Below are 27,289 nucleotides of genomic sequence, written 5' to 3' on the forward strand. Positions count from 1 at the left end.
AAACATGTTGATTTCCAAAGGCTTCAGCAGAGAGTTTGATATGAGGTAGGGCCCTGACAATGGCAGATGAGGCATATGTTTGGTAGTGCAGCCAACTTAAAATGGAAGACGGATAATGCCCTCTAGAGGCTGCAGATGAATAAAGTCTCTCCAGGCCTTCTAGCACAGATTGCCTCTGCACATCAAGAGAACTTGATCTCAACTATTGGGGCTTCCTCTACCAACTGATTTCGTGCATAGTGAAATATTCATGCATTCTGTAATAACTTACCAAATACTATTGGGAACGACCTTTTGAAACAGATAATCCTCCCAAGTAATTATGGAGCCATTTGCAGCAGATTCCTTGGCCTGGCTTTTCTCTTATGAGCAAATGTTTAGAAAGAGAAAGAGGGAACCAATTTCAATTTGCATTTTGTCTTACATAATAGCCTTGGCTAGGCTTCATAGATTTTACTTAAGAGTGGGTTAACCTTCATGAGGAACATCACTACCACACGGCCCATCCCCCTCTTCCACTCCACTGTATTCTTGCTATTCGGAGCCCACTGATTTCTGGATCTTTGCAAAAAAAAAAAAAAGCTTTGTGGGTAATTTGTACTTCCTTAACAAAATCTCTGTAAGTTTTACACTGCAGCTTTACTGAAGCGTTTCATGCCTTATACAACATTAACACACAACAGTTTTATCAGAATTTCAAAATTTTATTTGCCCTTCTGTTGACACACAACTGTTAAAATGTTCACTCGGGAATTTATTTCTGCAAAAAAAAAAATATTTTCAAGCTGGCCCAATTAACTGTAGTAGTTTAACAATTCAATTTTTGGGAAATAAGCAACATACAATGTTTTGTTGATTCAAAAATGGGACAATATATTTCAATGCATACTTACGAAGTCGACCAGGAAAACAAAAACAAAATATTCTCATATCGTCAAATACATTCTCTTTATAAAAAGAATATTATTTTTTTGAAATATTTACATTCCTTCTTGGAAAAAGTTTTGAACAGGACACCCTTACAGTCCAAATAGAAAAAGAAACATCAAGTATTGCATTGCAATGCAAGGACCGAACCGTCCAGGTGACAAACCGATTACAGAAAACTGATGACAATTAAAAAAAAATCCTGTTTTTAAGTCCCGTGTTTTGTTTTGTTTTTACCTATTTGAAAGGGTTTTTTCCCCAAATTGTGTTTAGTCCCTCAGTTGGTGGCGACCTGGCCCCTGTCCTTGCCCGGCTGGTTCTGCAGGCGGAGCTCCGTGTTTTGGGCCCTCAGTCTCTCCAGTTCAGTCTCCAGCTCTCTGAGCCGACCAGGCGGGCTCTCCGCGGTCAGCCCCCCCGGCTCCATGGCGCGCCTCAGCCGGTTGTTCTCCTCCTCCAGCCGGGACATGCACTTCTCCAGCTCCAGGTACTCCTGCACCAGCTCCTGCTTGGTCATATTCTGCAGACTCTCGACGTGGTACTTCTCGTAGGTCTCGGAAAAGTCCCTCTGGAGAAACTCTCCACCTGCGTTCCCGGGCCTCCCGATGCCGTCGCTGCCTCCGCCGCTGCCATCATCCTCCTCCTCCTCTTCGTTGTCGTAAAAGTCCTCCTCGCTGCCCGTGTCTTCCGTGCGGCCACCTAAGCCGCCGCCCCCGGGTCCGGCGGGCCGCCTGACCCCGGTCTCGGTGTTCAGATCGGGCTCCTCTCGGTCGTGCTCATCCATCAGGAACTGGGTGGTGTTGTAGGGGGCCACTGGGAGCCCTTTGGCGAACATCTCCTCTCTCACCCGGGAAGCCCTGGCAGTCTCTCTCTCGTCGAGGGCTTTCTTTTCCTCCCAGGAAAGTTTGAAATAAGGCTTCCAGCGGCGCTTCTTCTTGGACGGCCGACGCCGGTGCTTCTTCTTGCCCTGACGCGCATCCGTGCCAGTGTCGGAGTCGACGTGCATGCAGCTCTCCCCTTGCACCTGGCTTAAAGTCTCTTCCAGCGGTCCATCCCCGCTGTTCCCGTGTGCAGCAAGGTTGCCCTCCCCCGATGCATCCACACCAGGCTCCTGGCGAGGCTGGGCTGCAACTGGGCACTTGGGGAGCGCGTTTCCGGCTGCTAAGGCAGGGCACACCTCCCTCTGTCCGCCTTGCATTTGCCATAACTTGTCTGTGTTGATATCCCTTCCACCGTTTTCCGCTTGCTGCTGCTGCTTGTCTCTCTGTCGCCCCCTATCGCCGTTCTCCGGTCCAGCATGATCGTTGGCTGGGAGATGCTCCAAAACGGCTCCGCTCCCACCTGATGGGGTGTCTGAAGTTTTCAGGTGATGTGTCTGCTCAGTGCTCGGTTCTGTCATCCTGATGTTGTGCTGACGGGCCGCCTCCGCTTACCACATCTCAGGCGATGCTCCTGCTCAAACCCAGGTTTGAAGTTCTTTAAAACACGTTAAACTTAATTTGACAAAAAATATTGTTTCGATTTGATAATGAGCCACGATTACTCTTTTTTGAGGAAAGTTTAGTTTGACGTTTAAAAGCGCACTGTCGCGATTTTAAAAGTAAAGTTCAGAATAGTAAACACTTGTTACTCCTCAAAGGGTTCGTCAGAGCTACTGTTGCTAACTACCGTTAACTGTTTCGTTGCTGCCGGAGCTATCGTTCACCCAGAGATAACGTTCCGTTGCCACAACAGTGTCCAGTGTGCTACTCAAGAAGAAGGAGCTCGTGTTTATATAGTAGCTCCGCCTCTTGTCGTGCGCATGCTGCTGCTTACAGCACCAGCTGGGATGTGGGGCGTGTAGTTTTAATTTCAGTGCTAGTACTAGCACAGACCTCCACTCGAAACTACATAGACCACAAATCGAGGATAACGGACAAACATATAGACCAATCATATGTTGGGTTGTTGAGCGGACTACAGCCCATCCCTCTCTACGGCCATTGGACAACAGAGTAACTTTGCTGTTGCTAAGCTTAAAGTATTTTCTTATTGGTCAGTCCAATAGTCGATCAAAAGTACGTAAACCACATGAGGAAAGCAGTCCGGAGCGTTTTTAAGGACGCTACTATATACAAATGAAGGGGAGAGATGAAGAAAGTTCCTGAATATAAATTCATTAAAACTGTTTAAAACGCCATTATGCTTTAACTAAAAGAAAATTACTTATTTTCAACATCATAATGCAGCTTTTATTTTTAATTTCTGGCTTAACAGCCAAATAGCACACTCGTAATAATCAAAACCCTCCTGTGTTTTCAACAAAATGAAAGACACCTCTCACTGAAACTAGTCCGTTTTGACTGTTTATATAAGAAAACAAGCAAATACAGCTGTTTTTTATGGGCAACTATTGCTCATCCAATAACGATATAATGTGTGTTGTTTTGGTAATCAACAGACCATTAAATGTGTCACCATGAGTATTTTGTGTCCCGTGCGGAGTGATATGTTGTGGGCAGGGGGGTTGAGCGACCTCTGAACGCAGCGTAAACAAACGGCATTCATTGTCAAGCTGCCTTTACGAGCACAGCTACCAGCCCCTCGTGTAAAAAGGGTGGGTCAGGCGATCTCACACTTGCTCAGTAATTTTAATATGAGTGGACGGAGTGGTATAGTTCAGTTTCGAACATTACTGCGCAACCCAGTTTCTGAAAAATGTGCAGTGTTTAGCTATATACGGTTGTGTCGTCTACTGCTAAGGATAAGCTAGCTAGCTAACGTTAGCCAAACGTTGGTTAGCAAATGAGCATATGATGACGCTAGCCCCAGAACAAACAAAATATCAATCCATCAAACGTAAAAACGAAATTACAAAAACGCACCATGACCGAAATAAATATGTTTGAGAACGTCTTGCATCCAAATGAAAACCAGTTGTGACTAGGACCAGTCTAATGTTAGCCATATTGTACATAAGGCTAGGCTAGCTAACGCTAGCTAGCCCACATTACGTTATAACGGATAGTAAAGCTAAGAAATGTGCTTATGAATCTGTTTAGCTGGTCATTTTCTAACATTTGCACTAGGGTTTTCTCGAACAGCGTAGATACTAAACGTGGAAGAGAATAAACAAATACGCGTACCACCACAGACACGACAGCTGTTGGCTATCTGCTAACTGGGCCGCAGTGTTTATGTAGGGTCAGTCTAATTCATGGGATGTGATGTTTTGACTGGATAGTTGTAGGCCACACATTTTCAGTAAATTTAGAAATTATGATGCTACATTATGTCGGCACACTATACGAAACAACTTATCAAAATTGATCCAACTGACTGAGAAATAGCGTCAGTTTGCATTGCAATCGTGACATGGAATGGTCGATGAGCTGCTTTAGTTCTGGGAAATAGACTGTGGCTGATCTGAAGGCAGTAGCCTGCTGTAGCTGCATATTTTCATTAGTTTGTTGACGGCTGGAAAGCTATGTTTTGGCTTTGAACGGCAAAGTAACAACCTAGCTATATGTCATAACTATTATATCCAGTTTTTTTTTTTTTAATTAGTGGCTGAGATAAAATACTGCTGGCTGAAACAATATATAGCAATCTGAATAGTTTCTGAGACAAATATATTAATATTGGTGTGTAATACTCTGTGCCATCTTTTTTTTTTGGATACTCATGTTGAGGGACTGTTGGCACACTGACTGCCCCACTGCTGCTTCACTGTAAAGGCAGAGTTAGAGGCTATTCTGTCCACTGGTAAAACACTGACCTCACCTTATCCACTGTGCATGCTTGATCCTCTGTCACCAAGCACACACCACTATTTCCCCCTCACATTAACAAAGCAATTCACTTCTATTAACGGAATAAATGAGTTATTCAGTCTGTGACCTCTTATGATGGGTGAATCTCTCCCAACACTGCCTGGAAAGGCTGGCCACAGTGAGCCCAAAGGCTGCAAACAACATACTGTAGGCCCACTGTTTCCACTAATAGAGGCAGGCAGAGTTAGGCACGGCTCTGCCAAATAGCAAACGGAGCTGGGAATCCTTTGAGGAAAGGGTGACATGTTCCAGTTAATATGAAACCTTATGACCGTGGAGATTGGGAAATCATGCCGAGGGTTCCCAGACTCTCAAACCAAGGAGTGCTACAGCTACAGACCCATAGCTGCTCCTGCATAGATCACAGCTTGCGAGGATTAGCAGACATGACTTAATCTCTCACCCTGTCTAACATGGTTGTTGCTGCAATTGAGAGGAGATGAAAGATACAAATTGTTATCCAGGCCCCTGCGTCTGGCCTTGAAATGGAAATTTAAGCGGTGGAAGATGGCCATATAAGCAGGTCTGTGATTTCAGATTTTCACCCGTCTAGAAATCAAGGCAGCAGGTCCTGACTTGTGTTTCTGTGGCTCTCACTGTTTTTATGTTTGTGTGTGACCGAGGCAGAGAGAGAGTTGCTACGCATCAGTTGCAATAAATGAATAAATAAAACAAATAAGAGTGTATGTCAGAATAAGAGTCCCCCCCCACACACACACACACACACACACACACATACACACCCCACCCACCTGCCTCTGTGTGTGTGCAATCCCATGAGAGCTGGAAGGTGGCTGTGGAAACAGGGGAAAACACACTTTATACCCTTTCTGGCAGGATCAGCTGCAGCCCGCCTAGCCAAGCTCTGTCCCTCTCCAAATTACCTTCCTCTCTCAGTTATAACTCCATTATAAAGACTTAATTAAGTTTCCACCCACTGCTCTTGGACTGTGGGCACCTATCCATCTAACCTGCACTACAAAGATTTAGTTCCAGGCTTCCCCTTCGATCTGGCACATCAGCAGCAACCAAAACATCACTCATTTTGATTCGCTTAGAGGATATATGCATACACATAGGCGCAGAAGATGAATTTGACTTCATCAGAGACGCTTCAAATGATCGAGCAATGTGTCGTTTTTTGAGATGTTTGCAGTTAGTTTTAATGGCCAACAGGGGGCGCTACTTCATCATTGATTGGCAGAGCGAATTAGGCAGATCATGTTATTTTTATGGATGAAGTAAGTAAGGGCTATTGCTGCTGTTTTCCTCGGCCCATCCTTTCTGTGAGAAAACTCATTTTATTGTGGTGTTTTTGTTGTATTTTCTCATGAGTTGTTGTCTGTCAGTATTTGTCTCTGAAACAATCAGTGGCCTACATTGTATTGGTAAAAGTTAATGTAGTATTACTGCTAAAGGAGGTTTATCAAGGGGCAACATCTGCATTAGACCATGGACCATATAAATCAGTCTCAGCATCAAGATCTGTCCTGTCATTCAGGCTCTGGTGTTGTCATCACTTTACTACTGAATAAATTACAACTTCTCCAAAGCAAAGCAGCACACCTTGTTTTGCAAAGCACCAATAGCAGTAATGTTGATACCATGCATAACAGGTTATCCCGGCTTAAGGTAGGACAGACTTAATGCATCTCTTCTCAGATTTTGGAAGGACATCCTATAATTAAGGCTACCAACCAAAGTTTATCAACAAATCACATACAATCACAAAGTACACATATACAGCAAGACATGCAACAGCCAAATTGTTAACGCTTCCAAACCCCAAAACTAATGGCATGAAACGTACAATTATGAAAAGCTGGAATTCTCTCCCATCTGAAATCACTTTGTGGTAGAATATGGGTATAGTATAGTAGGTGTATAGTACATTGGGAAAAAAAATAATTTATTTTTGTCTTTTGTTATTACTATATTATTTTCCCCTTTCTTTCTTTGTATTTCTCTTATCATTACCTGTTGTAGTTGTATGATATTTATGTGTGGACCCCAGGAAGAATAATGGTCAGCAGCTAATGGGGATCCTATAAACCAGTAAACCAAGATAAGACTATGTGTCCTGGAGAGCCTCATCTGAGGAGACTTTAGCTGTCAGACATGAGCAGTGGAGTAGTGGTAAATAACAGGTGGGTAAACTATGACCTCCAGTCGGTGGTCATTCAGTATAAGGCACCAACAGTATAAAAACAAATAATTCATATTTTCAGAAAAGTAATCGTTTATGTTTTTCCTCTTAAAAGGCTATATCGTAATATAATACTCAGTTTGATACAACTTACTATGATGCATACCATCCAGTCTTTTATGTCAGCCTAAACTCTATTCTACAAATATAAGGTGGATAAACTGAATTTAGGTGTGTTTACCCTCCACTACATCCCTGCATGACTTCGTACATAATTATGTATAACTGTATGTCAGAGCAAAACCATGGGCTTGGGATCAAAACAGTCATTCTCATTCTCTCATTGTGATAACTGCTAGTGAGTGAAATGACAGTGAAATTAAACTTCCTTATTTGGCCGGTGTCCCCCTGAAGCCCTTCTGAGGACCCTGCTGGACCCCTGGACCCTACTGAGGGACAAAATGTTTTCCCCCCTGACAAGATATGACCCTGGGACCCCCACCTCCACCTCAATGGTGTCAAAGTGTCACTAACCACACCATATATAGACTGAGCTCAGATGTGATCTTGTAGTTTATATCATTATATATAGATATTAAGATATTAAGCCATATCTAATGTTGCCCCCCCCCCCCTCGAAAGTAGTCCCCATTTGCCCCCCACTAACAGCGCCCCTGCCACTGGTCTAAGGTATTTCCACTGGTCTAAGGTATTTAGTTTTGTATGTTTGTTGGTGGGAGGGGAGTGGGGGCCGCATAACGAGTGCGCGTCTTTTGGAGTCATATTACGCACGGCGCACAGGCATGGAGAGCTGCACCGGGGAGGGACTTTAACATGTGGAAAGGGGATAAGTGTGGTGCTGCTCTCTCTCTCTCTGCTCGGGGTCTTTCCGGAGCAACACAAATCCTCGCTTGCGGGAAGTCACCTGCAGCCTCACAGACGTCGTACGTCTCGAGTTCACTGGCGAGCAGCAAGTATTAAAGCAGGACAGTAATTTCGCCGGCGGCTTCATATAGGCGACAATGTTAGGCAGGGGCAAGACAGCGGCCGCCAGTCCCACTGAGCAGAGGAGAAAAGTGGTTGAGAAGACGCAGGACCCTCTCAGGAGGCTCGGTAAGGAATTTACTGAGAGTGCAAACCTGCAAACTTTTACGCGTAGTTGTGCCTACTGTTTCCACACAGCTCACTGTCGGGAAACCCTGCGGGGGACAAAAAAACACTCCAGGGACTTGTAATGTGTCTGTTGTACTTAGTAGTGAGTTTATAGTGAGCATATCGCACTTTATGGCAGTGTTTATCTCCTATGGTATCACCGTATAGGGACTTATGTATCTGTGCTACGCAATAGTGAGTTTACAGTGACTTTATCCTACTTTATGGTATTTTATCTCTTGTGTTATCACTATAATATTCAAAGGACTTATAATTTTGCTTTGATATTTGAATAGTATCCTTTTAAAATATATGTATTATAGGATTACTGTAGCCTAGTTGTTTTTCATAAGGGAAGGACTAAAAGTTTTGTTTATTATTATTGTTTTTTGTTTGTTTGTTGTTTTTACTTTTGCACTGTGATCTTTTTGCTGTTATTGGTCATATGCTTGTAGCCTAGCTGTACCCCAAGTTCAATAATGAGGTAAACCCGAACTCAAGTGGAATTCATGCGCAGAAGCCTGTTATTATGATAGAGGGTTAAATAGATTGCAGTTTAGCTTAGTATTGTTTAGTTCAAATTGTTGAATGGTTGACTAATGGATTTTGTAGAATAAAGAGTAGCCTATGTGACTGATTTCTAATAACTTCCGTTTAATATTAGTGAGTCCATTAAGTGTTTGCTAAAAACCTTTCCATCATTGCTAGCTGATAGTGACAGGGCAATGGAGTCCTATCAAGCAGAGTTCAAATGGTCAGTGTGTGTGGGTGTGTGTGTGTGTGTGTGTGGGTGTAGAAAAGTGATCATGTGTTTATGAAGAGTCAAACTGCTTACTAGCCCACTGGTGTGATTCAGGCTCATCCCAGCAGCACAGCCAGCCCACTCCCTCTCATCATGACTTGTACTTCATACAAACCCATGAACTCATGGCCACACCTCGCCTAAAATAGAGAAGTGCTGAGGAGGGAGAGAGCACCTGTCAGAATGCCTGAAAAGCCCATGGAAAACTATGTGTGTGTGTGTGTGTGTGTGTGTGTGTGTGTGTGTGTGTGTGTGTGTGTTCATATTACCTCTATTTGCCAAAATCTTTGATCTCATTCTTGCCGTTTGGTCTATCCAATTTGCAAATGGAAAATATGCTTGCAGCCAGTTATGAATTGCGTGCAGCAAGTGACACCTCCACTCACAGTTCTCATTTTGTTTCCTTTTTCATGTCCTTCAGCAGGTTTACGATACTAAAGTGACACCATAACATGGCTTACTGGGGTTTGCAGAAGATTATTGATTACCTGCTGAGAACTGAATTGGTGACGTAATTCACTGCATTACATTTGAATTACTTTGTAGCCAAAATCAGGGGAACATACTTCAATAGATAATTTGTGGACTGTATTGAAAACTCATTTGTTTGAAGACATATTGAACTATGTTTGTGTTCATAATCTCACAATACAAAAATATATATTCCTTCCCAAACACGTTTCTCAGTAATCAGGTAAACACCTTTTTTTTTTTTTTTCACACGTATCTGTAACATGATAACTGATTACATTTTTCCATTCCTGTAACAGATTCTGAACATTCATTTTCAGGAGAGCTCTACTCTTGATTTTACATTTCACCATTCTGCCTGCTGTGGGTGCAGGAATCCGGCCCTTGGGTGCCTCTGAGAGGGCACTGATATGGCAGCCTATGTTGAACCCTAACACTGTGCCGACACTTGTTTAAGCATTACTGATATGAGTTATGAAATTGTGTCTCTGTGTCTGAAAACGTAATGAAAAACTGTCAACGCTAGTGTTAGTATCTCACTGATGCAGAATAACGAAGCCAATTAGGTCAGCACCCGACCCTTTACCACCATGTGCCATCATTAATCAGTAAGGCGGCCTTCAGCCCTCAGTAGTTCTTGATCCTGACTGACATCAAACTGACAAAATATACCACATGGTTTTCTCAGCTACAGGCTGGAATGCAGTAACTTCAGAGGTGCCATAGGACTTTCTTACCTATTCAAAGATTTGCCCAATAGACCAGTTCACTTAGACTCCTGCACCATATACTGTATCTCTTCCCCTACAGCTGAAATAGCTTGGTAGTGTGGCGTATAAGACTGGCGGCAGGGACTGAGATTTGTTAGTTTTGAGATAATCCATGTTTACCAAACGGCAGACAAGCGCACATGGATAAATATATGCGTTGCCATAGACCGCAGGTTCCAGGGGGGATTGTGTATTTGGTTTCAGAGGGAGTCCAAGGTTGTCGCCAGAGTCATGAACCCTGGAGCTCCATGGCGCTGTGGCAGCACTTCGTTACTGTGTGACCAAGCCTATGGATGCCTGGGATTTACACAAGCAGAATCCATGACTAGATTTTATGGCAATGAGTTGCTCTGACTAACAGTGAGCAAATAATGAGGGTAGCAATTGTGTTGCTAAAAATGAAATCTTATTATTCTTCTCATGCAGATGGATTCTTGCTTCAGTGATGGTAATTATTTTACAACGCAGAGGTTAAAGGTGGGATTGCTGATTAGAACAGGTGTGTGTCGCTTGTAACAATCATTGTTGCAATTTACTGGTTCCTAACCTTTGTTGTCAGATGATGCATGATTGATGTCTAGTGGTAATTCTATGGTCATATGATGCTTATTAATGAGCATGTGAATAATGTGTCATTCATCAGGAGAGACAGAGAGAAGCTGTTATTGAAAGCTGTGTTAATTCAGCTGTATACAAAGAAGCTGCATGGATTTCACATTCAGTTCTACACAGTCCAAAAAACTATTGGCAGTGGTTTTGCATTTGAAAATAGCACCCAGATATTGTTAATGTAATTTCAAATCCTTTCAATCAGATTTTTTTTTTTTTCCTAGAGTCCCCGTTTTCATATCAGGGGACGTCACTGAGGTTCCTGACGCTCACTCTGTCCCAGGACCTACTCAGTTCTCTCTCACAATGCAAAGCTTTCCTTGGACCATCTCCCAGTCCGTGTACCTCGATTTGATTTTTTTTAACGCTGAGATTGAGACGTCAGCGTTTGCTTTTATGATTTGCCTTCGTATGTGGTGCGTATGTGGGGACAGCTGTGGGGCAAAAATCAGAACTTTAATTGGTCAGCCACCCGTATCACATCTACAACACCCCAACTTGCCTATCTTTATGCAAGTGTAGAATCAAGCTCTGGTGTCAGTTGTTATGCTGAGGGAAACCTGAACCGTACCCCGTGAGATGTTGGCATGTGGGCTCCAGTGAAGAGGACTCATGCGAGCACAGTCTGTTACCAGCTGCTTGTCACAGTGGTTTGTCTCTGATCTCCGCACCCCCACTGTTCACGATGTTGTTGATACACCCTTGGAGAAATATGTCTTATGGGATTCATTTGAGTGTTTATTGTCTTCTCACAGTTGATCCAGCAAAAGCCGACTGCACCTTTCTCTTTGCTTTCTACGGCAATGTCTTGTTTCCCCTGGCCGCACATTGTGCCGTCAGAGTTATTTCCCAGTTTTTCAGTCAATTTTGTTTGGAACTTTTTTTCTAACTTGTTTGCAACCCTCTAGTCTTTCTTCTCTGCTATGTTTCAACCACCCCACCTTACTGAATGCTTGCTTTTGCAGACATCAACATGGTTGCTAGCCAGTCGGCATGCAGGGCTTTGAACGTCTGATATAGTGGATGTCAACAAGATTCTCTGCGGCTCGCTGCAGGAGACGATGAAAAGAAAACAGGATTCAGCTCTCGAGCCATTAAGGACCGATCCCATCCCTCCCATTACTCACTTCAGTGCAGCATTGTGACTTACAGAGAGGCTCATAGAGGCACATAGCGTATCTGAGGGTGAATATGTCATTGTTTAGTTGAATTCTTGTCGAGCACTCAGGGCCTCTGGAGCGACCCATTAGCAGGCTTGTGTCTAGCAGTCTATATTTGTTTCTGTTGTGGTTTGTTGTATCCACAGCCGGTCGAATGGTGCAGGTAGACGGGCGAGAATGAGGTTGAGGTTAGCGAGGTGATAATAAAAGGTGAAGCGGTGAGCGGAGACAGAGGCAGTCGGGGCTGTTCGGGCAGCTTAGCGTGGTCAATGACCTGCTGTTAATCAGGTCCTTGTGCTCTGCCTGTGGGAATGCCTTGCCTGTGGTTACAGCTTGGTGACTGTGTGCAAAAGCAGGGTTGTTATGGTAGAGGGCTGGTAGGGGGATCTCTTTGTGTTTGACCCTGGGATGGGGAGAAATCCATGGCTGCACCCAGTCTGTTTATGTGCAGGGGGAGGGGCCGAGGGTTTCTCTTGTGCTGTATAGCTCTGGGGGCCTTGTGAGCAGCCCTGTCAGCCATTTGGCACTGGCACTATGAAGAATTACACTGAAAGGGCTTTAACTGCTTTAAGGGAAAGAGAAAAAAGCATGTCAACTGTTTTTGAACAAATCTTTGGGGCTGTGCTTGAGAGACTCAGGACTTAAGTGTAGAGAAAGTTTATTTAGACTTCTCCTTTGAACACTCTTGAAACTGAAAGCACAACTCTGTAGAGCTCCTGTTCATCCCTGCAAACCAACAAAACATAGTGAGGCTGAATCTCCTTTATCAGCACTTCTACAGGGAAGCTGTAGAAACATATTGTTTTTGTCTGAATTAGCATTATTTTTAGCTTATATTGTCAAATATCCCAACCACAGATGGTTAAGTCACACATGTAGAAATCAGGTAACTTGCAGCTTACAGTTTCCTATAACAAGGAATCTTAACTAAACCATTTAAATCTGATTCGTGAAACTTAGCATAATTGTTATTTAATTTTAGCAACAACCTTTGTGACCCATGTGGTCTGCTATGACATTTTTACATATTGCAGAATGTGAATTTGTATATGCAAAACTTTTAAAACCGTTCTATTTTGTGCCTGAATGTCTGAATGTTGTGGGACAATCAGTAAATCTGGCCACAGGAACCTAAAATTCATTAAAAAATTACATAAGAGACAGCTTTTTCTTTGATATCTTAAAAAGAGAAGCTATAAAAACAATACATGCTTGTGCTAATACTGTGTATATCAATCATGCCTAGAATTTCTAATAAACAATACACTCCTCCATCCAAGGAAATAAATCTTGTACATTATGGGACTGTACTACTTTGGTTCTGTCACATTCGAACCTTTGGAATGAGGGTCATGGAAACTGGTGTGTAAACATTCTCTACATGACCTTTTGGTACCAAACACTGAGACAGACGCTTTAGACCTAATTTAAGATCTGAATCAAAACCAGTTCATCCTGTATGTTCAAAAGGCCTCATCCTTTTAAATCCAGCCTCACAAAGGAGGAGGTCGTTTATGAAACACTCCTTGATGTTCTGCTTCTGTGTACAACTCTATGTTCACTAATTCAGACGATTACATACATACACAGTAGATGCCATTAAGTATTCCTGCTGCATATTGAGTTTAGCATGGTACGTCAGGGTGAGGGATTAGATTCCCACTGAGCTCCATGTTTCACTAATATTCCACATGATAGGACTTCTAACCAACCATGTCAGTTTAAACCTGTTTTGTTCATGCCATTCATCTCTTCATATTTGCCATTCCTACAGAGCCCCATTCACTTGTTGTAGTCACACCCCAAGCCTTTCATTAAGCACAACACATAATGATGCATGCCCTGATCCACAGCTCAGGCTCTGCTGTTTTTTTTATTGGGAACAGTGGTTGTGTCAAACTCATTTTTGATTATATTTCCATCAACCAGCCAGGGAGAACTAGTATGAACTGTATGGCCAGACAGGCAGCTTGCAACTTTCCATACTGTAACCTTTATAACAGCCTCCCTCTCTGCTGTCTGTTGGACTGCTGCTGCCCCAAGAGAGGAATGAATCTCAAATTTATCGGTGACTGGTTCACATCTTCAGCATTCAGTTTCTCTCAGCCTTCGTCTGAACTTCTGTTGTTTTGATAGTTCTGAAGTCTAGCTTGACAGAAGATGGAAATAAGAAAAAGAAAAAACACTTTTGGTAACTTCAGCTCTCAATTCTTCCACGTAAACGTTGGGTCGTCTGTGAAATGTCTGTTTTCAAGACAACGGTGAGAATCCATGAGAGTTTCACTCAGGACCTTGTCTCTGCGCTGGTCATTCGCTCTAAGGTTTGTATATAAAACATCATCTTGCGTTTAGGGTACAAGCGGGAAAGTGTTGACTGTATTTGTGAGGCAGGCTTCAGAAATACCACCAGCCAGGTGTGTTTTCAGAGAAATATTGCTGTTATGTGGGACTTAGTCATTTTAAAAAGCAACGCCCACTGCCAAGCTCTCAGAAGAGAAAAACAACCGTGATGTTTTGGCTAAGTGGCACTCAGATGAGACAGGTGCATTAGTCTCATGACCCCTGATGTCAACCTGACACCGATGGAAAATCACTACAACACTATAGGGACTGATAGTGTTTCTGTGGTACTCAGTAATGAGTTTATAGAGACCTTATTGTACTGTTACCTCCTATGGTATCACAACAATATTCCTTTAGGGACTTATAGTTTTGTGGTCCAAAAATTATCTGTCTCTGTTCTGTGATACAGACTTCACAGTTATTGTGAAAGAAAGGCAGGGAGAGAAGACTAACGGACAAAGGATGTCTCATACACATTCCTGATATTCACGACAGTGGGCGAACAGACAGCTTGAACTTTCTATGAATTTCCAATGAATCTCATTAGCTCTGACTGGGAAGTAAATGATGTCACAAGGAATGCACTTGATCCATTTCCCAATAATGACTAAAGACCAAACCGACTGAACGCTGACACAAGCACACAAAGTCAAACTGAATCTTATTTCTACACTTAAACTTCTCTTTTTGTGTTTGCGTGTGTGTGTGTTTGTGTGTGTGTGTGTGTGCTCCAGGGGTGCTAGACGATGACGACATCCGCGTGATGATGCAGGGCTCCAGCATGGTGAAGGTTCGCTCGACCAGGTGGCAGAAGAGCCGGAACCTGAGGCTGCTGGAGGACGGGGTCACGGTGTGGTGCGAGTCCACCAAGAGCTCCCGCAAGGCCAAAGCCCAGCAGACCTGTAAGTATCCTGGCTGCAGGGTCAAGGTGAGCGGTAAGGAGAGGACAGAGTGTGTGTGTGTGTGTGTGTAGCAGGCTTATTGTGTTGAGAGAGCATTTAAGGTGAAAAAGAGGAAGACAAGGGACCAAAAGGAAAAGGGAGGAGAGCAGTTTGTTATGAGCAGCGAGGAAGGCGAGGGAGGAAAAGGAGAGCGAACAGTCCTTGTTGAAAACATTGGAAAGTGCGAGTGGTCACGTGATACGAACAGAGTGAATAGGAAGGGGCCTTCTGTGATGAAAGGGTTTCAGCTGCTGGAGAGGAAACTGAAGCAATATCAGATTAAGAAAAAGGGGCTTTACCTGAAGAGAAGCTTATCTGCAAAGGGGGTAATGTCGAAACAGACCAGCAGGACTTCCAGTAGCACACTCCCAGTTTCAGTCTATTCAGCACTGGGATGTGCGTCAGTGCGCTCATTCAGCCAGCTCATTGTTCTGAGTTGTTTGAGCTTTTTTATCTTGGCTCTATCTCACGCCCTCTCCGCTACTTTTGCCTTATTAAACGGGGTAGCGTGTTTCCTTGGCAGATGAGGTCTCATTTCAGGTTCTGCAAACTAATTAATGAGCATTGGTAATGTATGTAGCAACGCAGTGCAAAGAAACACAGGTGTCTTTATCAATGCTGCATTCTTAAAATTATATAGGCTTGTGATTAGTGGGTTAGAGTGTATGCTGGCTTATTTTCTGCCTGAGTAAAGGATGGATCAGAAAGGGGAAGCTGGCACACAAGCTCGCTAATGATGGCAATTCCCATGATGCACAGAGAGAGAGAGAGAGTTCTGGCAGTTATCCTATATTTTTGGGCTCATTTAATTGTGGGAATGTAATTTTCTAATCTTTGGGGTTTTGACCTGTGTTCCTGCCTCGCCCTTCCTGAACACACACACACACACACACACACACACACACACAAGGTGAACAGTTCGTGGGCAGCCGTAAATTCCTTTGCCGTTCGAGTTTGGCTTTTGTTTTGTTAGACCAGCTGCTGGAGAACAGATCTGATCAGAGCTGAATTTTTACAGTCACACAGCCCAGGAGACAGTAGACATCCATCTGACAGAGAAGTGTGTGTGTGTGTGTGTGTGTGTGTGTGTGTGTGTGTGTGTGTGTGTGTGTGTGTGTGTGCATATATAACTTTGTAGAAAGACTATGGCCCAACTATATGAGCATACCTCTTCATATAGCCTCAGTGGGAGCTTGTGTCCAGGCATGCATGGTCAACCTGCTGCTATCTTTGATGAGGTTATTCAGGGAGTCAATTTGAGGGAGTCAGTATGTAGGACACATATCTTATTAGGAATTAGTGCTCAGTGACTGCTCTATTACAAGATCTCTGACTTGTACTGGTGGCCTAAATTACATGCTGGAACAGTAAATAACAGAAAGAGAGGGACTTCACACCTCATCATATAATAATGTTACTAATGTAAGTGCTAAGTAGATGTTTTGTACTAATAGCATCTTTTCATGAATGTTTTCAATATGCCAACTCAGCCATGCAACACATTAGCTCTTTAAAACTCAGCCACCTGACAGTACAGAGGTATTTTGGAATACAGTTTTCCCTAGTGCAGTATTGCTCCAAGGCAGAATTGCTCCCAACTTTCCCACCTCACCAGCTCCGTAATTTCCTTATTGAGGCACCAAAGGTATTTAAACGATAGATTAGACTGTATAAAGCATTTGGAAATATGTGGGCATTCACAGTTCATGTTTTTAAGTGAAATTTGGTCTTGAATTTTAGTACATTTCAATATTTGGATTCCCTCATTCTTCTGAACAACTCCCATCCCCAAGGTGGGAATGAGATCTTACTGCAAAGGGCTAAAGGTGGTGGGGGCAGCTGACATTCACATGATCAGCTTCTCTCTCTCTCTCTCTCTCTCTCCCTCTCTCTCTCTCTCTCTTTATTTTGCTCTTTGTTGCATGACCTTTACCTCTCTCACCGAGACCATGCTGCTGTCACGTTAGCAGTGTCCCTCTCTTCCTGATTATGGAATGCGGTTTATGTCCCCACGCTACCTCTAACCGACCCTCGGCACGCAGTTTGCTCTAGGGGGGGATGGGTGCAGCCTTGCAGAGAGTGAGTGGGCAGGTAGTGGTTTGTGGGTCAGTGGGTGGTGAAGGCAGACTTGATTGTGCTGCAGCCATGCCAGAAATAGAGACAGAGTGGCGGTGTTGCAGTGTGTAACACTTGGACTCGCTCTGTAGCACCACACAGAGATGACAACACACAGGGCCGGGGCAGGGTGAGCACTTTAGCAGACAGCCGCTGATATCGCCACACTGGCAGGCCGCTGAGAACCATGTGTGTGTGTATGTGTGTGTGTGTGTGTGTGTGTGTGTGTGTGTGTGTGTGTGTGTGCCCACGCTGGAGGCTTGGCCTGGTGCCTCTGGTCCTCTGGGTCCAGTGTGATCTGGCACCTGCAGTTTAGTGTTGTGCCTTCAGCTCAGAAGGACTTTGCATAGAATAAAACACTTAACACTTTTGCCATATCACCCCACACCATACACACACACATACAGATACACACACAGATACACACACACACACACACACACACACACACATACATGTTACTCTTGCCATGGCTATGGGACGACCAAGAAGAAGGAATGTATCAGCAATTTTGAAGAGGTGGAAGGCGGAGGCTTTTACAACCCCCAGCAGCAGAATGAGGCTATTGTCAGGACAGACACTGCCTATTGCCCATCTGAGCAAACACTGCACTGCGGGCATCACTCACACAGTCCCTTTCTCTTCAGAGGGCTGATCCCAGGGAAGAAATAGACAAGCTCCTGTACTGGATAAGGTTGTTGTGATAGGACCAGCTAGAGGCAGTCTGTCTTTTCCTCTACACTCTATTTGGACAGGCTAGTGGGGTTGTGTGTCCCTGTGTCACCACAGCACTGTATAGAAAAGAGATTAAAAGATCATTTCAAACAGCCCAACAGACACCGGTCTGTTACTGTCTGCAGAGAGAGCATCTCCTGGGATTTAAGCGAAGGTCCATCTTGCACTTGAGTGTCAGTTTGTGTGCTGCGGGTGTCGTAAAGTTACAGGCTAAAATTATCCTGTTGAGAAGCATATGGTGGACATTTGCTACACTCAGGCCTGCACAGGTCGTATTTTATAACAGCCATGTTTGTACCGAAGCATCGCGTTGCTATAACACTCAGCTAGGCAGAATTTATGATTCCTCAGAACACTTGATCCTTGACCTTTAAGTAGTGTGTTTCACTTTCATGCGCATTTAATCCCGCTGTGGTGTCCAGCCAAATCTGTGCTTACACAGCAACAAACAGTCTGGGTTTGTCGTTATTGTCATTTATACCAAACCTCCTCTCCTCTCCTCTCCTCTCCTCTCCCCTCCTCTCCTCTCCTCTCCTCTCCTCTCCTAGTCTCAGTGACAGAGGTGGAGTGTGTGCGTGAAGGCTGTCAGTCCGAGGCCCTGAGGCGGCTGTCCGGCTCGTTGCCGGAGAGCCAGTGCTTCACGGTGGTTTTCCGAGGAGCCAGGAAGAGCCTGGACCTGCTGTGCCCCTGCGAGGACGAAGCTCAGCGCTGGGTCCGAGGGATCCGTACCTTGAAGGAACGCGTGGCCGGCATGACCCAGAAGGAGAAACTGGACCAATATCCTCCCCATTGTAATATGCCAGCTTCCACAGAGTAAATATAGTGCAGCTGAGATATGATTGCTATGGTGACTGACGCTGCTCACAGCCTAACACTGTCACATGTGCCATCCCACATCCACAGCATAGCTAAGGTGTGCAGCAATGGCTAGCGAAAAACACCGTCTAAATATAGTCTGTATATCATTGTCAATTATAATCCCTCATAGTCACTGGGTGATATGAGTGTAGATAGCAGACAGCCTGTAACACTAAGATCATCTCTGGTTCTCTGTTTGTCTCTCTCTGATTTTCTGTTGGCACATTTTTAGTTTTGAGAACATATAAATCAGCAGGGCACCGGGGCATGCCCAGACTAGTGCAGCAGATGATTCCTGAGAATAAGGTGTGGTTTTATCTTCAGGTCCCATCAGTTTTAGTGGTGGACTCATAAAGCACAGTCATATTCTTATTCATATTTATGTTTCATACACCGTCAGCGGCCTAGGAGGCTTTTAGCTTTAATGGCTTAATGTGTGTGTGTGTGTTTTCTCTGTTATTTTATTACAGTTTGCACTGCAGTATGTGCAGGTGAAACTGTAAAGACTGGGATAATTAACTAAAATGAGCCTTTTGTTGCTATTGACTCATCTACACTGTAGGCCTATTAGAGTTCACATCATAAGTAGAATATTGACTGTTAGCTCTTGGTGTTTATTGTCCTCCATAATTACCTCCACCAAGGAGGTTATGTTTTCGGTGCCGTTTGTTTGTTTGTTTGTTTGTCTGTATGTTTGTCTGTTAGTAGGATTACGGAAAAACTACTGGCCCGATTTTCATGAAACTTCGTGGAAGGGTGTAGCATGGGCCAAGGAAGAACCCATTAAATTGTGGAGCGGATCTGGATCCGACTCATGAACAAGCAATAATAGCACAAACCTTGGCGGAGGTCTGCGCTCTCCGAGTGCCCTTCTAGTTTTAAATGACATCAACAAAAAGGCCTATTTGGATTCATAGTCGTTATGCTTTTGGCTGTATGTGGCTAAACATTTGGACTTTGATTTGGTTGCAGTTACTTATTAATACAGATGATGAGCCATCTTGATGTCAAGTAAGACTTTGAATTATTGTGGAATGTCTCTGACACACTATTAATCCACAAACTGCCTTAACTGTATGTGTATGGTGTTTAGGTGTAGTCTGGTTTTATTTCTTAACCCCCTACACTTGGATCCGTGGCTACCTGAGACGAGCCGATCAGAACCAGGATGGTAAGATGAGCTACGATGAGGTCAAACGACTGCTGCAGATGATCAACATTGACCTGAGTGAGCAGTATGCCCGCTCTTTATTCAAGGTCAGGGTTACGTGCTTTTTAGTACCTGCAATACATACTGTAGATGAACGATATCTTTGGTTTATGGTCAGCAGATATAATTCATGTGAGCTGAATTCTGAGTAGAGGGAGAAAGAGAGTGGAAGCATAGAGATGTGGAGTCAGTGATGTTTTTGATAGTTAGGGTCATATCAGTTTACCCAGACATCCCAGACTGTAGAGTCTGTGTTCAATTACCAAACCAGTGGCAAGCCAGCCACCCGCCCCCCTCCACCTCTCTGTACCCTCCTTCCCTCCCCCACTACAATCATCAGCCAGTTATTTCTTTATTGTGGGGGATTACTGCCTGCTATGTCCCTCAGCTCTCCATTTCACTTTAATTTTTGTTTTCATGCTCCTTCACAATGCAGTCTCCAATACTGCCCCTCCTCAGAGTGTAATATAGGGGTTTTATGTAAGTATGCACGGCTGGTTTGAATTATAGTAGTGCCCTCTCCCCAGAGAATTTGGAGCACTCCCAAAATACAAGCATGCCACTCAGCCACATGTCCATCTGTCTCTCTCTCTGTTGAACTGGTTATTTGTTTGTCCAACTTGCATAAATCTGTTTCTCCGTGTCCTCTGCGTCCCAGAAGTGTGACCGGTCGTGCGATGGCCGTCTGGATCACATAGAGATCGAGGAGTTCTGCAGGGAGCTGCTGCGGCGGCCGGAGCTGGACGCCGTGTTCAGACACTACTCCAGCAACGGCTGTGTGCTCTCCACCGCCGAGCTGCGGGACTTCCTGGGAGACCAGGGGGAGGACGCCTCGCTGCTTCATGCCCAGAGCCTCATACTCACCTATGAGCTCAATGACTGGGGTAGGTCCTACAAGCGCTCACTAAATGCTTAAAGGGATAATCCGCAACATTTTCATATAAATAAATATCCATTTTACAAAATAGTGATTCAACCTATCCTATAGCCAGGTCATGAAAGCTTTTACATTTGCTGTTCTAAACACTGAAGTGATGCGTTTACGTTTCCAGCACCAGCAGCAGCGGTTTGTTTGGAATAAATAGAGGAAGAACTGGGTGGTTAGCATGAGCAGTGATAGCCACCATGGCTGAACAGACAAAGAAAAGAGTGCCGCCTACAGAAACTCAAACTGCATCAACAGAAAATTCAATGAAAAAGACGTCACACTGTTTGATTGACAGGTGATCTGTGGGAAATGCAGGGCAGAAACACAACAGCAATGAGTGTTTAGCAACAACGATGTTGTCAAAATACAAAAATAAACATGTATTACCACTTTAAGTATGAGATAGTTCCTGGACTGTGATTATCTTAATCCCTGTGAGAGAAGGAGGGTGTGATCTGGGTCTTGTCTTGTCTTGTCCTGCACCCACACCAGTCCTATTTTACCTACCACTGAAACCACTTCATTAAACTCTAGATACTGTCACCGGTTTGGCTGATAAACCCACTAAAAAGTTAAGTGATTTGACGAATATGCTTTGCTACTCATCGCAGCTCAGAAGAACCAGTTCATGACCCAGAACGGTTTCACCATGTACATGCTGTCTCTGGAGAACGATGTGGTTAACCCTGACCACAGCAGAGTCTACCAGGACATGAGCCGCCCCCTGTCCCACTACTACATCTCCTCCTCACACAACACCTACCTTACCAAGGACCAAGTCACCAGCGCCAGCAGCACCGAGCCATACATCAGGTATTCAGACAGACACCCTGTAGCCTTTTTACACAACCAAAAATGTGCATCAAACAGCACATATCAACATGTGTAAACAATAAGGATGGGACAATATATTGAAATTCAACATATTATAATGCAAAAATGAGACAATACGAATTGTGGAGCTGAAAAATGAATTGTAATATTAGCTACATTTTATTCTGCTGTAGTAATCACAAATGAGACGGCTTGCTCACCGCAGTTTCACAAGCTCTCCATCAAAATTATATTATTTGCACTATTTGAATCTTATTTGCAAGATTTGTGGCTGAGAATTAAACATAATTCTGCACAGCCAGAGTTGGTTGTCACTGAACTTTTATTTATTACATCGCATCGTGGTTGTATCGAATCGTGAACCCCATAACGAATCGTATCGTGAGGTAAACATATCGTCCCATTCCTAGTAAACACACTCAAAAGCAACAACACTCGCCACGATAGTGAGGCCAGATTTGATGACAACAGATTAAGGCTGGTATATGACCAAACATTCAGTCTAACTCCAAAACCCCATTTAGATTTCCTGAACTAAGCTTAATCCTGTCTGGAAACCTACCCACTGTGGTCATCCTGGGGTTTAAGATTAAGTGTGCCGCCTGTCACCGACAGGGCTCTGAACCAGGGGTGTCGCTGTGTGGAGCTGGACTGCTGGGACGGAGATAAAGGAGAGCCTGTCATCTACCACGGGCACACTCTCACCTCCAAGGTCCCCTTCAAGGAGGTCATTGTAACCATCGCCCAGTACGCCTTCAAGGTGAGAGAAACTTGAGTCGTCACCTCTTCAGTTTTGACACTATGCAGGCTGTTCTTCCCTCCTACAAATGAAACAACTCAGTGGTACAAGTCAGTAAGCAAATCCAGATTCTTGACTTCTTGCCTCCCCAGACGTACGACTGAGGCCCTTGTGGTTACAGTTGCATTCTTGGCTCCGAGGCAGCGCTGCGGTATCTTGGCTTTGACATAGTATAGCATTACAGTGTTAGGTTCTGTGTTGATACAATGTGGTCTAATTGCACTTTAATGGTTTGGTGTAACAGTTTCCTATATGGTTCTCCCTGCAGGCTTCCCCATACCCGTTAATCCTGTCATTGGAGAACCACTGTTCTGTGGAGCAGCAGGCTGTCATGGCCAAACACCTCCGCACCATCCTGGGCAGCAAGCTGCTCATCAAGCCCCTCAGCGACCAGACACTGAAGGATCTGCCTTCTCCTGAGGTAGAACACACACACACACACACACACACACACACACACCTGGTCCCTTTGTCTAGGACGTCTGACCTCTGTGTAGGTGTAAATGCCACCAGGCTAGTAATTTGTTCCTGTGGCTCTCATTGCAGGAGCTGAGGGGGTGTATTCTGGTGAAAGGGAAGAAGGAGATTCCTCACCTGGGTCAGCTGGGGAAGACCAGCAGCTACGCCAGCTTCTCTTCTAGCTCTGAGGACGATTTAGCAGACAGCAATAAGAAAACACCCAAGAAGGATCCTGGCAAGGTCAGCTCAGGAAGATCTGTCGCTGTACCTTTGCAATCTGAGAGCTGTTAAAGAAGTTAGTGCAATATATTTGAATAAATATGTTTATATCATCGACTCTTTTTCACGTTATTTGCCCTTCCTAGGTGGTCTGTACTAAACTGAGTCCCGAGCTGTCGGAGCTGGTGGTGTACTGCAGGAGCGTTCCCTTCCGTGGGTTTGAAAACACATCCGCAAAACCACCGAATGAGATGTCCTCCTTCTCTGAGAGCGAAGCCCTCAAACTCCTCAAAGACTCGGGTAAAGCAGCGGAAAAAAATACCTCCTGACATTATAGAGAGAAAGTCACAACATACTGTCACATTGCTTTATATAGAAAATATGATTGTCCTCTGGTGTATTTCTAGCATTTGTTTTTCTATGTTTTCATTTATGCAGGAAAGCTGTTTGTGAGACACAACAGCAGGCAGCTGAGCCGGATCTACCCCTCCGGCCAGCGCCTCCAATCATCCAACTATGATCCCCAGGAAATGTGGAATGGTGGCTGCCAGATGGGTTAGTACTCCAGACCAGAAGGTTGCTGGGATGCTGTTCTGATGGCAGCTAATTTAGTCAATTCATTTGAAAAACACTATGTGGTCAGTGAGTGGCAAAAGAAGAAGGCTTATCGTACAGAGAATACACTTTCCTTAAATTGCTGCTGTGTTATGCCAACACACACTGATGGGACCGGCTTTTACCGATTCATTTAATTCAGCATTCACTGATGCTGAAATGTTTTGTGTTGGTGTGTGTGTGATTGTGTCTGTTGCTGTGCCACCGACTCGCCGTTCAGTGGCCCTGAACTTCCAGACACCTGGGGAGCAGATGGACCTGAACCAGGGTCGCTTCCTCCCCAACGGTCGCTGTGGATACATCCTCAAACCCAGCTTCCTGTGCAGCCTGTCATCCAACTTTAACCCAGAGAACACAGGAGGAGGCCCGGGTCACACCCCCACCCAGCTGACTATACGGGTGAGAGGTGACTTACTAACAAACTTTTGATTGACTCATAGATGACACTCATAGCTGGATGCAACTTTTGAAAGCACATTACATATTACTGTTTCACATGATCATTATGATACCAATCATTTTCATATGAGAATTTGATATGCAAACAGACTGATTGCAGACATTTTGCTTCCAGATAATATCCGCACAGCAGCTGCCGAAAATCAACACAGACAAGGCCAGCTCCATCGTGGACCCACAAGTGTGGGTGGAAATTCATGGGGTCTCCATTGATAATTCAAGAAACAAAACCCACCGCATTGACAACAACGGTAATTTTGCCATTTCATTCCTCACACTGAGTCATGAAGCATCAACCTTGAAGCTTGTATTAGCTGTATTTGATAAACAGATGTTTCGACTAGGAAGCCAGTACCTTCATTTTTCATACGTACTCAGTTATGATTAACTATTGCTGTAATGTAGGAATGAATTTCAAATGCATTATGAATCTTATAAGGTCTGTTTATGTTTGCATCATCACCTTATCTTGTTATGCTGGGATGGCAAAAGATACAATGAGGCTTTAAAGTAAGATAATAACATTAATCTTTTTGATACACGATTCTGTGCGGCGCTGATCTTTGAGATATTTGTGTAAGAGCCTTTTCTGTCCAAACGCCATTAGTAGTTTGTTTGGAAGGTATAGTAGTAGATGATGTTTTTACAGCTCTCTTGCGCCCTCTGCAGGTTTTAATCCACGGTGGGATTGCACTCTGAGCTTCCAGCTGCAGGTCCCTGAGCTGGCCCTGGTGCGCTTTGTGGTGGAGGATCACGACCACACGGCCAAGAACGACTTTGTGGGCCAGTTCACCTTACCGTTCACAAGCCTACGCACAGGTGCTCAGAAACTCCTACTCTAGATATTACGTGGCGAGTCATCGTCGCTGTACGTTGTTTGTAATGTGTGTATTGTGCTCCTCTTCCTCCTCAGGCTATCGTCATGTTCACTTACTGAAGGCAGACGGCTCCAGCCTGTCCCCCGCCACGCTCTTTATCCATGTGAAAGTGTCCCGCAGAGGAGTTCCCATCAAAACCGTTTCAGAGCGTATTGCCTTGGCCAAAGGCAAGGCATGACATGCATCTGAGCCGTCTGGAAAACTACATTTCTGACAACAAGGAGCTTTGAAAAGGAGCTCCGAATGTGAAGAGAGAGAGCCTGCCGCTGCCTGCCAGTCCCAGCCTCAAGTGTCCAATTTATACCAAGACAAAAAAAGAAAGATGGAGTTTATCAGTCACAGATGAAGAAGAGCCATGGCTGTTGGCAGATAAATTGCCTGGGGCTGGATAAGAAATCCATGATAGATTGTGGGAGTATCTAGTCTTTTCTTGTCACTGCTGATTGCTCTTACCCTCCATGGAAACGGGACACTGGAGATTAGCTGTTATGGATTGTGAAACGCTGATACGAGCCCGTCCCCAAAATTGTTTTTAATGTTTTTATCTTTCATGTGTAGGAGGTTATCCCAGATCTGTGGGACAGAGAATGAAGGCGTGTTCTTTCATCTTTTTTTTTTTTTGAAAAATATTTAACATTTTTATACTTCAGTATTGGGTTTTAACTAATAGAATAATATTAGTATTACAAAAATAGCTCTTACTTGACTTAAGCTGTCTCAGAAGTGTTATGGTTAGGAAGCCAATCATGACTATGGTGGTGTTGGTTTACAGCCAAGATATAAAATGAAAAATATTATTGTTGCTACAAATTAATATGTTTATGTTGTAATATGTTTCAGTATTTGCCACAGTTTCTACACATGATGGTGGATCAAATGATCAAAATGTTTATGCAGTTAATCTAACTTGATACTCTAACCTTGGCACTTTGGAAATTTCCACATATACAGTATACAGTATATGAAAAAAAACTTGAAATAGTTCAACTAATCAATGTTTGATATAAATGTTATAAACTGTTAGGTTACTGATAGCTGTTTTCTTATCCAATTTCATTTCAAATTCTGAAAAAAAGATATATACAGTATATATGCAGTCAGTGTTCTTTGCCTTGGCATCATTTCACACATGCTAATGTGAGCTAGTCGTAAGTCATGTTTGGCTATTTGCAACTAGGCTACCTGCCTTATTCCTACTGAAAAAACTGTATTATTTCTTTTTAGTTGCCAATCTTACATCAGAACTAGGACAAGGTGGTTCAACATTTGACTGAGGTCATCTAATCCAGCCACCAGTTAGGATACAGTGAGTCATTTCAAACCCGTATAAGGAGATTCCCAGACGATAACAGGGTATATTTCACAGTAATGAAAAGATACCGCACAGTGTTAGCTAGATTACTGTAATTATATTGGATCAGGATGGGTTTCCAGATTCTAGGACTAAGGTCATGAATGACCCCAGTGGAGGACTGATGTCATTACTCTTGCAGTGTTAATGCTTATTCTGTGTGAATGGCAGTCAGTATTATGTGTCAACCGATGTAAAATGTAAGAGAAACTACTGTTTTCATAAAAGCACTAATAACACATTGCTGTCCCTGTGCACTTTTTTTGCTTTTGTTATGAAATGCTTGTTCTTTGCTAGGAAAGAGAGAGAGAGAGAGAGATAGATAGATAGATAGATAGATAGATAGATAGATAGATAGATAGATAGATAGATAGATAGATAATGTTATATAGATTTTGTTTGCATTTAACAATTTCTTTCCTCTTTACCCTCTGAACAGTTAAACTCATTACAAGCTGATAAGCTGCAGGAGAGCCAGAAGGCCAACGAACTGCTCTCTGTAGGCCAAGAAGTCTCTGCCAAAACAATGGAGGGGGCAGCTTGGATTATTTTAATGTGTCCTCTTGAACTCATTATCCTATAAATGACTCTAGGTTGCAGCCTACATTATGCATATCCACCCCAGGTTCCTGTGCTTCATGTCAAGCAATTCACTGTTTTATTTTCCCTCGAGGCGAAATGGCGAGGTCACATGGCTCT

The 27,289-nt window shown here is 43.8% G+C and overlaps 2 protein-coding genes across 5 annotated transcripts; one reads left to right on the plus strand and one right to left on the minus strand.

Annotated features, from left to right (window-relative positions):
- Nucleotides 1-697: 697 nt before the first annotated feature.
- On the minus strand, nt 698-2,652 carry hexim1 (HEXIM P-TEFb complex subunit 1). Its single transcript, XM_071532850.1, has one exon. It carries the CDS (start codon nt 2,321-2,323, stop codon nt 1,205-1,207), a length of 1,119 nt encoding a protein of 372 aa, XP_071388951.1. The 5' UTR covers nt 2,324-2,652; the 3' UTR covers nt 698-1,204.
- A 5,215-nt stretch (nt 2,653-7,867) lies between these two features.
- On the plus strand, nt 7,868-26,815 carry plcd3a (phospholipase C, delta 3a). Of its 4 annotated transcripts, none has more exons than XM_071532835.1 (15): nt 7,868-7,995; nt 14,924-15,091; nt 18,529-18,757; nt 19,966-20,095; nt 20,707-20,932; nt 21,588-21,789; nt 22,426-22,570; nt 22,878-23,030; nt 23,156-23,332; nt 23,434-23,587; nt 23,726-23,842; nt 24,123-24,301; nt 24,477-24,612; nt 25,031-25,180; nt 25,275-26,815. In XM_071532835.1, the coding sequence occupies exons 1-15, from the start codon at nt 7,905-7,907 to the stop codon at nt 25,415-25,417; spliced, it is 2,400 nt and encodes a 799-aa protein (XP_071388936.1). In that variant the 5' UTR covers nt 7,868-7,904; the 3' UTR covers nt 25,418-26,815. The 4 variants fall into 4 exon arrangements, with proteins under 4 accessions (XP_071388936.1, XP_071388938.1, XP_071388939.1 ...); XM_071532837.1 differs by having other exon boundaries at nt 23,156-23,326; XM_071532838.1 differs by having other exon boundaries at nt 23,156-23,322; nt 23,445-23,587.
- Nucleotides 26,816-27,289: the final 474 nt, after the last annotated feature.

Source organism: Centroberyx affinis, unplaced genomic scaffold (assembly GCF_046629955.1).
Source record: "Centroberyx affinis isolate AG114_WGS23_722 - 3 ecotype Tasmania unplaced genomic scaffold, CSIRO-AGI_Caff_v1 ptg002258l_1, whole genome shotgun sequence".
In the NCBI taxonomy this organism is placed as follows: Eukaryota; Metazoa; Chordata; class Actinopteri; order Beryciformes; family Berycidae; genus Centroberyx; species Centroberyx affinis.